Genomic DNA, 12308 nt, shown 5'->3' on the forward strand with positions numbered 1-12308 from the left:
CGGTCAACCAGCCTCTTCTTGGTCTAGGGCCCGTGAAACTAATTTTGTAGTTTCCGTCATGGCAATGCCTGGGTGGGTCCCTTCAAGTGGGCTGCTCAAGCATATGGCCATATGCAGGGCAGAGCCCCATCTCACCATGTGGCGGACCTAAACAGGCTTGGTTCTCCGGTCAAAGTAAATGAAGATAATCATCGGGCCAGTTCCAGGTGAACGGTTAGAGATACGATCCCCAAAAATGCAGTCAAGCCGAAGATCCCCATCTCTGCGTCACTCACCCGCCGCCATCGATTCCGAGCTAAGCTATCGTAGAGACTTCTTCTTTCTATTCTTGTATCACAACCGTCGGGCTCCCTTTGTAAGCAGTTGCGGAATATCCCTCAAGAAGGTATATAAACTCACAATCCTTCCACGCTTATCCCTAGCAGATTCACAAGGTTAGCAACAGCACCAAACCTCCCATATCGAAAGACCACAATTCCTACCACCCCAGCTCTTTATTGAACTCTCAGGATCTTTCTCTATTACGACGGCCAGCGACACACACACAGCCGAACAATCTTCCCTCGAACGACATAAGAGTCGCTCTGGCATACCCTCTATTTTAGTACAGGCCGGTGGCATAGGCTGAGCTTGAGTTTTTACCAACAATGTCTTCTGGAAGCAAACAGCACCCCAAGTAAGACCCCTTGTCCATTTATACGGCCATAATCCTGACTTTTGCGCTCTAAGCAGAGTTACGAACGGCATGGCCAAGGGTCTCCGTGCAGGAGATCTGAGCCATGTACCGGACGGAAGCAGCAACAGCGTGGTGGATCGATTTTCACAGTCACCCGCTGCAGATGAGCCTTACTTTGCTCGCGCGCGAATGCAAGACCGGTCCAGTCATGTATCACGACTCTCAAGTCAACTCGACGCGACAGACGAAATCTTGAAAAAATGAACACGGAACTCTACTCTGTATTCCAAGTATAACCAAAATAAGGGATCCAAAAGGCCACAGAGGGCATTCTATGTACAAGTCTATTAGGTTGGACAATCATACCAGAGCCCGATGCCCGGAAACATACAAAGGCCGCATACCCCGGGGCAAATGACAGGCCCTTCAGGTCAATGAAGAAGAACGGGTTTTCCTGTCATATAGTCCAGCTCTGAAGCAGTTATCAATGCAACACTTCCATTAAGGCGCGTGCTACGTCATCATATTTTGTACTGGGGAATTCGTGTCCCGCATTGAAGTATTTGAATACCACGTTGCCCTGGAGAGCGGAAGTGGCATCTGGGACAAGCTCGTCCTTGACAATAACCGAGTCATGCTCGCCACACATGATGATCACTTTGTCACTTGGGAGACCGTTATCCAGCTGCTCTTCGGGTGATAGTTTGCTCTGAGTAGATAGGAATTCACCGAGGCGCTCCCATGATTCCCGTTGGCGCTGCTGTAATATCGGCCCGTGTTGCATGCTGGACATGAAAGCATGAACGAAGCCAGCGTGACAATTAACTTGCCATTTAACAGCTCCGGGCACAGTGACATGCGGATACGCTCGAGACAACAGCTGAGTGTTGGCGCCTCCTTGTGAGGGAAGCTCCTCGGTCAATGCATCCGCGGCGTTAATCTTTTGGGATTTGGGTTTCGGGGTAGTTAGTGGGCCCGCACGGAGACGACGGCCGACAAGGAAACCCAAAACACGTTCAGGGATGAGGCCACGGGAATAAAGAAGCCGTGACTGAAAGCTGATCTGAGAGTCACGTATCAAGCCCGCCGGGGCAAGCAAAACCAGTGAAGAAAGTAACTGGGGGAAAAATGACGCAAAGGATGCTGCTATCCCTCCTCCTAAAGAGTAGCCAACTAGGCTAAATTTACCACTACCAGCTCCCGTCCATGATACTGAAGATGTGCTCAAAGCAAGCAATATTTGGGTTGCAAAGAGTCGATCGTCCTGAGGGAGGTCGGTCGGGCAATCCGAGTAGCCTCTTCCGAACCTGGTCGCCATATATCAGATAAGAAAGCAAACGAAGGAGAGTTATCGTTTTAAGGTCCAGACAGAGCTAAGGGCCAATAGGCTACTTACAAGTCGAATAGCATAACTCGACATCCTTGGTCTGCCAAAGCATGCGCCACTCCACCGAGGGCAATGCACGGCGTAGTGATACCATGGACGAACAAGACCTTCGGTCCATCTACTGGACCCCATTCATACACTCGCATCGATCCATACGGAGTCGGCACATCACGAGCCCCCGGGAGCACATCGTTTGGGAGAGGAATTTCACCGTTCTCGTTCTCTGCATCTGACGCGGCGGACGAGGCTATGACTTGGGGGCAACGGAGTACAGAACCTTGCGGACGCTGCTCAGTGAGAAGCGAGCGCAAGAGGAGCCCCACAGTCAACGAGGCCCCTGTCGCAGCAAGCACGGGAAGTTGGGCGCGGTGGTTCCCAACCGAATCGCGAAGAAGATCGATAGTCTGGCTATACCATGCCATGATGCCAGATTCCTTTTACCCTCTATGTCTAAGTAGTATATGTCTATTTTCGTCTATGGTTTCAACCCACAAAAAAAAAAATCAACTGGTGCGCAATGAATGAATAAATAAATGAATGTAGAGTGAAGGAAGAATGAAGAGAAGTGCCGACGGTCCGTGTCGGCTGCATCTTTCCTATTGATCAGTGATCACCATCTGACCAGTGGGGCTGCCGCTAAGCCGAGGTTCGTCGGCCTGAGGCTCGCTCTTTTAGCTTTTTCTATCACTCATGTTGATGTTGATATACTCGGAGTAGAGACCAAAGAAGCGAAAGGACATATGCAGAATATTCCCATCACATTCCAATGGTCCCTTCTTTTATAATCCCTTTAGAGATTGGACTTGTCCTATATACGGTTCTAAGATATGTACCGGGGTCTTGTTAGAGATATATAGATGATCGGGCCAAAGGATACAGGGCTCATGGAAGGGAATAACCAAATGGAATACTCGCAGGAGGAGCTAAAGCCTACTTGTAGACGTAGAGTAAAAAAGAATCAGGCGAGAGGACAAGACCATCTATGGTACCCTGACAGGGCATATCGGATCGAAGTGTGTCGGCGATAGAATTCCCAAACAGCCCAACGCGGGGGTCCTGCATTATTCTTCTCCTCCGTCTAAGCGATAGGATGGTGGCCTTGACCTTGTAAGTGATACGGACGAATCTTCCGTCCGGTCATTTTGGGACCTGAATACCGGCTAAATATGGAGTCTTCTGATATGACAGCCGCCAAATATCAGGCAGAAGAAGGGATGGATGGGGAAACGATCTGCAAGGTACCAGCCCCACAGCCTATCAAGTCACCACTGGCTGGATCGAACGATGTCTCCGTCTGGAGACAGGGAAGGATTCGAAGGAACCATCGTGCTCCAGAGATGGGTTTCTGCAGTGATAACTCTGGCGGATAATTACCGAGTATACTAGCTGCATATCACTTATGCGCCGCGGAGTGTTCTAGTGACAAGAATGGCACGGAGGGCTCCTGTCGCCTATGTGTTCCAAGACCCAGACTCTGCAACCGTGCCTTGATCGAAGAACACCCGAAGCGCTCAGAGCCGAAGCCATAAACGACCACAAGCTTTGATATTGGTTGGATTAGAGTGGCCGGTTGTATTAGCCACGATACGCCAAGTTCCCGGGCGCCATCTGGCAGCCACAATTCCACGAACAACAGTGCCGACAGGTTAAGGGCATCGCAAAGCTTGATCTCATTGATGGATCTTCTCCCCCGCATTCCGACGATCGGCAGGGTTGATCCAGGGCGTTTAATGATGGGCCAACCCTTCATCTACTCCGGAGTAAACACTTGATGCTTCAGAATCTGCATCACAACCAATCGGGGCACATCATACCACCTCGTCCTTCCCCACAACTATAGGGAGTTTCGTCTTGTCGATCGACTTCCAAAACAAGGACTATAACTGAGATTAGATATACTATACCCCGGATGAGGTTACCGCAAATGCCTAGTCTCCGGCAAAGGAGGAATGGGCCGGACTAGCCGGGGCGACAATCGTCAAGAAGACATTCACCTGTCTCGTTGGAATATGGCACCAGTTTCGTACGGCACTCTTCCCTGGGCCTCTAATCCAATCGAGCTTTTGGAAGGAGGATATACCACCGTGTATAGTTTTTGTTAGTCTCTTTCGATCGGAAGGCCGACCCGGAAAGCATGTATCATGGTTCCTCGCCCTGCTGACAGTCTTCGAAATTAGCAAGGGACACAGTTCTTCCCCTTCCTGTAATTCTCTAACCGGAGCTGTTGAGAATATCGCTTAATCCATTATTTCGGAGCATACTCCGTTACCGTCTCAGACCTACTACGGCCCTTATGCGCCAACAGTCCTCAAGTGTTCACTACACACCTATGTCATGTACACTTTAGGATCCACTCTTGGCTATACCTCAGTAGCAATATGCTCATTTGATGCCGGCGGTTCCTGTATGGCTTCCTCAATCTCTATGAAACGGTCATTTCAGCGGCATCGCGGTCCGTTGCACCGGCTAGTATGGATAGGGCTTCGCATAGGAATTTTTCCGAAATGAACACCAGGGTGTTTCTCTCCTAGATTCGTATGGTAGACAGGTTATATAAAGGCCCGACGCCTCCTGCTCAGGATCAGAATATCATCTCTGCAGGACAGGCAACAACAAAAAATCAGTTCAATACATTCTCTCTTTCCATTGAGCATCCGCAATGCATCAACGTGCACTTCTCTTCTCGGCCTTTTGGACGGCTGTCCAGGCCCAGCAGGCTGGAACTTTGACGGCGGAAACCCACCCTTCTTTGACCTGGCAAAAGTGTGCTGCTGGTGGCACTTGCACCGAGCAGAAAGGCTCTGTTGTACTTGATTCCAACTGGCGTTGGCTGCACTCGGTTGAGGGCTCCACTAACTGTTACACTGGCAACACTGTGAGTTCCTTTACGTCTATCCCAAAGGGGGACATGTACACCTGACTGACTGGATCAACAAAGTGGGATGCCAGTCTCTGCCCTGATAACGAAGCCTGCGCTTCCAACTGTGCTCTGGATGGAGCTGATTACGAGGGCACTTACGGTGTTACCACCAGCGGCAATTCCCTGTCCCTCCAGTTTGTCACCGGTGCCAATATCGGCTCTCGTCTGTACCTGATGGCAGACGACGACGAGTCATACCAGACGTTCAACCTCTTGAACAATGAGTTCACTTTTGATGTTGACGCTTCCCAGCTTCCTTGTGGCTTGAACGGTGCCGTTTACTTCGTCGCCATGGACGCTGACGGCGGTGTCGCCAAGCACGCGACCAACAAGGCTGGTGCCAAGTATGGAACTGGCTACTGTGATTCACAGTGCCCACGAGACTTGAAGTTTATCAACGGCCAGGTAAGAAACACGCCTTCATATTTTCGGCTACACATAGTAACAGTGGAAATTAGGCCAACGTGGAAGGATGGGAGCCTTCCGACAGTGACAAGAATGCCGGTGTTGGTGGCCACGGTTCCTGCTGCCCCGAGATGGATATCTGGGAAGCCAACAGCATCTCTACGGCCTACACACCCCATCCTTGCGACGATACCGCTCAGACCATGTGTGAAGGTGACTCTTGTGGAGGAACTTACTCCGCGGATCGTTATGGAGGAACTTGCGACCCTGATGGTTGTGACTTCAACGCTTACCGCATGGGCAATGAGTCTTTCTATGGCCCTGGCGCGCTCGTCGACTCTTCCTCCCCAGTTACCGTTGTGACCCAATTCATCACTGCCGACGGCACCGAGTCGGGCGCCTTGTCGGAGATCAAGCGTTTCTACGTGCAGGGTGGTAAGGTCATCGCCAATGCCGCATCGAACGTTGAAGGTGTCACTGGTAACTCGATCACCACCGACTTCTGCACTGCCCAGAAGACGGCATTCGGCGATGACGACATCTTCACGCAGCACGGCGGACTCCAGGGTATGGGCAACGCCTTATCCTCCATGGTCCTGACCCTCAGTATATGGGATGACCACCATTCCAGCATGATGTGGCTGGACAGCACCTACCCAGAAGACGCCGACGCAAGCACCCCCGGTGTCGCTCGGGGCACCTGCGAGCCACACGTCGGTGACCCTGAGACGGTCGAGGCGCAGCATGGCAGTGCCACGGTGACCTACTCTAACATCAAGTTTGGCCCGATCGGCTCTACTTTCGACGCTCCAGCCTAAGTGCCAGAATTTAAGGGCAGTCAAGGCTAGCCTTGTTAGGTGTGGCATTGGGAACATTGAGCAAGACATGTACATGGCATGGGAAAAAAGATGTGCTGGATAGAGGTCCTATCAAGGACACATGTCTCTATACTCTGTTCTTTTCTTTCGCTTCTATTTGCCTTGGTTCTGCCGAGCAGAATCAAGGGGTTCCACTCGACTTTTTTTTTATGACATTCTCTGTGATTCGCGTTCTTTTCTTCGTCTGTATTCAATTAGGACAAATTGACGAGACAGAGTGTTTCATTGCCTTTTTTATTCACATTTAGCAAAATATTGTAGCACTAGTCCTGATAAATACCAGCAGATAGTATATTAAGTAGTAGATGATCGAGTAGTAGATGATCGACCAGAAACGTGAATATATATAATTCATAGGTGGAACCACCCGCGGAAGATCCATCGGCCCGCACTTTCTCGAGCGGGAAATCGATCCGAGCTTTGTCCAAGAGCTCCGAAGGGGAAAAAAAAAGGGAAGATTGGTGACGCTTTAATTCTTCATCACAACGCCATGTTTGACACAGTCTGCACATTACCGCTTTCCGCGGATTTATTCGCGCAGGCCATACATCCCAAGGAACCAATTGTCTCAGTTGGGCTTGCCACCGGTCATGTCGAAACCTTCCGTCTTCCGTCAGACGAAGTGGACAGTGACGACGATCAGGCGTCGACTTCCTCGTCGCGAAATGGCCGGGGACATATTGATACGATGTGGAGGACGAGAAGACACAAAGGCAGCTGTCGGTGCCTAACGTTTGGACTGGACGGTGAATCCTTGTACTCCGCGGGAACAGATGGATTGGTTAAAGCTGCAAAGGCAGAGACCGGTGTGGTGGAAAACAAGATTGCAATTCCCCCGGAGAAAGACGGGTGAGTCCTATAATGACTGAAGAATATATATTTAATTTCGTGGGACAAACTGTTAGTGGAGGATTTACATTTTGACTCGTCTTTGTTCTGCAGTTCCGTCGATGCCCCGACCGTCATTCATGCGCTTTCCCCCCAAACCCTCCTTCTCGCTACTGACTCGAGCGCACTGCATCTCTATGACCTTCGCCTTCCGTTTTCCCGCGTCTCGGCCCGGCCACAACAGACACATCACCCTCACGATGATTACATCTCATCTATCACTCCATTACCTGCATCGGATACCAGTACCTCGGGATTTAGCAAACAATGGGTATCAACCGGTGGTACTACATTGGCCGTGACGGATCTACGACGGGGAGTACTAGTGCGCAGTGAGGACCAGGAAGAAGAATTGGTCAGCTCCGTGTATGTCGGTGGCTTGGCCACGACCGGGACAAGCCGTGGCGAGAAGGTGATTGTGGGTGGCTCCGGTGGAGTCCTGACCCTTTGGGAAAAGGGTGCTTGGGACGATCAGGACGAGCGCATCTACGTTCAGCGAAGCGGCGGGGACGGAGAGTCTCTCGAAACCCTCGCGATGGTCCCTGATGAGCTTGGAAAGGGCAAGATGGTCGCGGTTGGTCTCGGAAGTGGTGGTGTTAAGCTCGTCAGGATTGGCCAAAACAAAGTTGTGTCAGAGGTCATGCACGATGAAACGGAGGGTGTTGTCGGTCTAGGATTTGATGTGGAAGGACGTATGGTCAGTGGTGGTGGACAGGTGGTCAAGGTTTGGCATGAAGCAGTCGGATCTGGGGCAAATGGCGCTAGCGCTGGTGAAAAGCACATGCTTGAGGACAGTGATGAAGACAGCGACGACGATGGCGACGACTCGGACGATAGCGATGGTGAACGTCGGCGGGCCGACGAGGCGCAGAGAAAACGGAAGAAGGGCAAGGGCAAGGATCGCAGCGGCGGTCAACACGTCATGGCGTTCTATGATCTTGATTGATCCTGTCGCTCTTCCTGATACTCGTACCTGCACAAAGGGAATTGGCTTGCAGGAGGCAAATGCGAGGAACGGACAGCACGGCAGGAATGCATAGCGTGGGGAGTTTTCTATGGGAAGAAACCTTTTAGATTGGGGAAGGGCTGTGAGCTGCAAGGTCGGAACACTTGCATAATTCTTATAGTATGTAACTTAGTCGGTTCAACCAACGATTTATATGTCAATATGGGCAAGTATTCTCTACAGAATTGACCTGACGTCAATTTCGATCCTTTGGGTCTAGCAACAAATTCAGCCCTCTTTGACCATGTGACGTTGGCCAGTTTGTCACTGGACGGGGGATTTCCGATGTGAGGAACTTTGCCGTCCTTCTTCCTTATAAATCGGCCTTCCCGGAAGCAATCAGAGCAGCAGATGCCGAGAAATCAGGACCCCCGCGAAAGGGACCCACGGCAAAGGCATTTGCCTGACGGTTGTTTGCAGGACCGTCTCCTACTACTGGTGGGGTGTGGGGTGCAGGGAGATTATTCATGATGATCAAAGTTTCCTCTAATCCATAAGAGTCTCGGTATTTATATCGGTCGACCGCCAGCTCCTACACGAGTAGCACTAACTAGATATAAAACTGATTTGTTCCCCATTGACTGTCCCGGTGTGACTTTCATCTTCTTCCAACGTCACAAAGGCAAAAAAACAAGCTCTTATGATGGATGCATTCGAATATAACGCGAACCCTGGGCGAGTCATCTTCGGCAGTGGTACTCTCCAGAAACTCCCCGATGAGATCTCTAGACTCAATCTAAAGGCTCCACTGGTGTTGTCAACACCACAGCAGATCAGCCAAGCGGAGAGGGTCAAGGATGTCCTCAAGGGTAAGGTAGCTGGCATCTTTACTGAGGCTACAATGCACACTCCTACACACGTTACAGAAAAGGCTCTCGAGTATGCAAAGTCTCGGAATGCTGATTTGGTCATCTCTATCGGCGGTGGAAGCACCATCGGGCTGGGAAAAGCCATCAGCATCCGTACGGGCATGCCTCACATTTGCATTCCAACCACCTATGCGGGAAGTGAAATGACCCCTATCTTGGGTGAGACGGCCGATGGCTTGAAGAAGACACGTTCAGACCCTAAAATCCTTCCCGGAACTGTCATTTACGATGTCGACCTTACTATGACATTGCCACCAGCAATGAGTGCTACGAGTGGTGTGAATGCTATTGCTCATGCCGGTGAGTCCTTAAGAACCTGCTACTGCTCTGACCATTATATGATGTCGAAAGCTCAACGGTTATCATACGACTAGTCGAAGCACTCTATGCCCGCAATACTAACCCCGTCATCAACTTGATGGCCGCCGAGGGTACCCGTGCACTAGCATCAGCCCTTCCTGAGATTGTCGAGAACCCCACATCTCAATCTGCCCGGGCGTCGGCTCTGTATGGTGCTTGGCTCTGCGGGACTTGCCTCGGTAGTGTGGGTATGTCTATACACCATAAACTATGCCATACGTTGGGTGGCAGTTTCAACCTGCCCCATGCAGAGACACATACAGCAGTGTTGCCCCATGCAATCTCTTACAACGCACCGAAGATTCCAGAGGCAATGAAGAAGCTGGCTGAAGCGCTTCCCGGTAGCAATGGAGATGCTGTCCAGGGTCTAAACATCTTGCTGTCCAAATTGCAAGTCAAGCGAGGCCTTAAGGACTTTGGCATGAAGGAGGAAGATATCGACAAGGCAGCGGATATTGCTGTGAGCAACCCCTACTGGAACCCACGGGAGATCGAGCGCGCACCAATCCGTGAATTGATTCGACGTGTTTGGGCTGGGGAACCAGCACGGGCGGATTTGTAGGTTAGCGAGCCTTCTATACAGTAAGCTGCTATATCTGATAGTTAGGCTATCGTACTTGCTTACATACAAAAAAAAATCATACGGTTCTAACCATGATAAATTTTCATCTTGCGCATTATCGATCAACCATCCCACTAGGACAGAAATACTATGAATGGAAAAATATAAACTCAAAAGGGTAAAGGCATTGTATCGCATGTATACAACATCAGTAATTGGCATCCGCGCCATTGGTTCTTGTACGGAAATAATTTAGATGGCGGGGTGAAGTGGGGGGCCTTTTTGTTCTCCCAAAATCGCGAAAAAAAAAATTCCACAACAATTTCAAACCCCGCCATCTCCACGATCTCCCTTAGTTCAACATAGTTTGCTCTTGTTATCTATTATATTGCCGATATCATCAACTTCTCGAGATGGCTACAGAAATGGCAGCAGCCCCCGTGCTGTCAACCCCCGATGATCGTATTCTCGAGGCTACAGAACCCATCACTACACAAGAGGCACCGCGCACGTTGTCGGATGAGGAGCTATCAATCACTTATGATATTGACCGCACGTTGAAGGAGATCCGAGAGGCTCGTTATAGGCGAATTGCTCTTCAGTTCCCCGATGATATGCTTCCGGATGCACCACGGGTGTTTCAATTGCTTAGCCGCGGTTTAGACAAGCGCAACGCTACTGACGGCAATGTTTCTCACACGCAGAAAGATGGAGCGAGTACTACTGCAGAGTCGGATGGCCTAGCGCATTCGGTTTCTCAGCTCAATATCGCGGATACTACGGAGACGTCGCCAAAACTGTATATCTTAGCCGATACGTCCTACGGGACTTGCTGCGTCGACGAGGTGGCTGCGGAGCATGTCAATGCAGATGTCGTCGTGCACTATGGCCGCTCATGCCTATCTCCAACGTCGAGACTACCGGTGATCTACGTTTTCACACATAAACCTCTTCCCATCGACCCCGTCGTTCGCGCTTTCCAAGAGACCTACCCTGACCTTACCACAAAGGTCATCCTCGCGGCTGACGTGACATACACCGATCATATTCCTGCAGTGTATTCACGACTTGTGAATGAAGGTTACACCAACTTGTTTGCTACTGATTTGGTCCACAACCCATCATCTGCGATTCCCAACCGAACAGTGCCGGACTCGGTTCGCGAGACTCCTGATTCATTATCAGAATGGCAGCTTTTCCACATTTCAGACCCTCCCACGGCTCTCCTCATGACGCTGGCGTCTCGTGTAGCTTCAATCCACATATATCCCACAGATGACCTCCAAAACGAAAACGTCAAGCCTTTGCCTGCATCGACCGCGATCGCTTTGCGGCGTCGATATGCCACCTTGACCCGTCTCAGCACTGCACCAATCTTCGGAATTTTAGTCAACACGCTCAGTGTGAAGAACTATCTACATATCGTAGAGCATGTGAAGCAGAAAATCGCGGAAGCTGGCAAGAAGAGCTATATGTTTGTGGTGGGGAAGTTGAACGCAGCCAAGGTGGCTAATTTCAGTGAGATCGATGGTTGGGTGGTCATCGGTTGCTGGGAGAGTTCCCTAGTTGATAGCAAAGATTTCTGGAAGCCAGTGATCACCCCATTTGAGCTGGAGCTTGCTCTCCAGGGGGATGCCGAGCGTATCTGGACCGGAGCCTGGCAGAGTGACTTCCAGAGCGTTCTTAATCAACCTAACCAGGAAGTCGAGGATGAGACTCCATTGTCGAATGGTGTGGCCGCCGATGAGGAAGAGGATATGTCAGAATCCGAATCTGCACCACCTGAGTTCGATTTGCGCACCGGTCGATATGTCTCGCACTCGAGGCCGATGCGGAATCCTGCACCCCGCGTTTCAGCTTCAGCACAGGATGCGGCGTCAGCAGCGAGTGGGCCGTCTGCTGCTCGAGCACTGGCCAAACGGGCCAAAGGGGATTTGGCTATGATCGGCGGGACCTTCTCTCCAGGGGCAGAATTTCTTCGGTCGCAACGGACGTGGAAGGGGTTGGGGAGTGATTTCGATATTCAATATGAAGAGGACGCCCCAGATGATACGCTGGTGGTGGAAGGGCGCAAGGGCATTGCAAGGGGATATACAGTGGGCGATTCAATAGACCGGCACTAAACTTCCCGGAGATCCATTGGATTGATGAACTATATTATATATACCCTATGTTATTGAAGGTCAACACCTGAAAATGGAAAGAAAAAGGGTTATTCCTCCATAGATCGACCAAATAGAATTCAACCCTGTTGAGGTTCAGGGCCTCTGGATTATTTATTAAATAATTGAAGTATCTTACCGGCTCGAATAGGGAAGGTCGCAAGAGTCTTTTGGAATCGACCTATCACATGATGC

General features: G+C 50.6%; 5 protein-coding genes across 5 annotated transcripts; 4 read left to right on the forward strand and 1 right to left on the reverse strand.

Annotated features, from left to right (window-relative positions):
* Window positions 1-647: 647 nt before the first annotated feature.
* BDV37DRAFT_281971 (uncharacterized protein) lies at window positions 648-940 on the forward strand (the record flags this gene model as incomplete). Its single annotated transcript, XM_032086930.1, has 2 exons — window positions 648-676; window positions 733-940. 2 exons carry the CDS (start codon window positions 648-650, stop codon window positions 938-940), a joined length of 237 nt encoding a protein of 78 aa, XP_031942621.1.
* Window positions 914-2617, reverse strand: BDV37DRAFT_245492 (alpha/beta fold hydrolase). Its single transcript, XM_032081656.1, has 2 exons — window positions 2073-2617; window positions 914-1983 (listed from the first exon to the last, which is right to left on the reverse strand). The coding sequence occupies exons 1-2, from the start codon at window positions 2483-2485 to the stop codon at window positions 1161-1163; spliced, it is 1236 nt and encodes a 411-aa protein (XP_031942622.1). The 5' UTR covers window positions 2486-2617; the 3' UTR covers window positions 914-1160.
* A 2105-nt stretch (window positions 2618-4722) lies between these two features.
* BDV37DRAFT_270791 (glycoside hydrolase family 7 protein) lies at window positions 4723-6206 on the forward strand (the record flags this gene model as incomplete). Its single annotated transcript, XM_032084613.1, has 3 exons — window positions 4723-4938; window positions 5002-5388; window positions 5442-6206. The coding sequence occupies 3 exons, from the start codon at window positions 4723-4725 to the stop codon at window positions 6204-6206; spliced, it is 1368 nt and encodes a 455-aa protein (XP_031942623.1).
* Window positions 6207-6637: 431 nt separating this feature from the next.
* On the forward strand, window positions 6638-8366 carry BDV37DRAFT_245497 (WD40 repeat domain-containing protein). The gene is made up of 2 exons (XM_032081657.1): window positions 6638-7115; window positions 7209-8366. The coding sequence occupies exons 1-2, from the start codon at window positions 6757-6759 to the stop codon at window positions 8098-8100; spliced, it is 1251 nt and encodes a 416-aa protein (XP_031942624.1). The 5' UTR covers window positions 6638-6756; the 3' UTR covers window positions 8101-8366.
* A 437-nt stretch (window positions 8367-8803) lies between these two features.
* Window positions 8804-12074, forward strand: BDV37DRAFT_270793 (uncharacterized protein; the record flags this gene model as incomplete). The annotated part of the gene is made up of 3 exons (XM_032084614.1): window positions 8804-9329; window positions 9404-9915; window positions 10365-12074. The coding sequence occupies 3 exons, from the start codon at window positions 8804-8806 to the stop codon at window positions 12072-12074; spliced, it is 2748 nt and encodes a 915-aa protein (XP_031942625.1).
* Window positions 12075-12308: the final 234 nt, after the last annotated feature.

This window comes from Aspergillus pseudonomiae (assembly GCF_009193645.1).
Source record: "Aspergillus pseudonomiae strain CBS 119388 unplaced genomic scaffold BDV37scaffold_24, whole genome shotgun sequence".
NCBI lineage: Eukaryota > Fungi > Ascomycota > Eurotiomycetes > Eurotiales > Aspergillaceae > Aspergillus > Aspergillus pseudonomiae.

Coding starts and splice junctions, on each gene's coding strand:
- BDV37DRAFT_245492 (XM_032081656.1), bottom strand. CDS start 2,485: ATGGCATGGTATAGCCAGACTATCGATCTTCTTCGCGATTCGGTTGGG. Junction 1,984..2,072: donor CGAGTTATGCTATTCGACTT/GTAAGTAGCCTA, acceptor TATGGCGACCAG/GTTCGGAAGAGGCTACTCGG.
- BDV37DRAFT_245497 (XM_032081657.1), top strand. CDS start 6,757: ATGTTTGACACAGTCTGCACATTACCGCTTTCCGCGGATTTATTCGCG. Junction 7,116..7,208: donor ATTCCCCCGGAGAAAGACGG/GTGAGTCCTATA, acceptor TTTGTTCTGCAG/TTCCGTCGATGCCCCGACCG.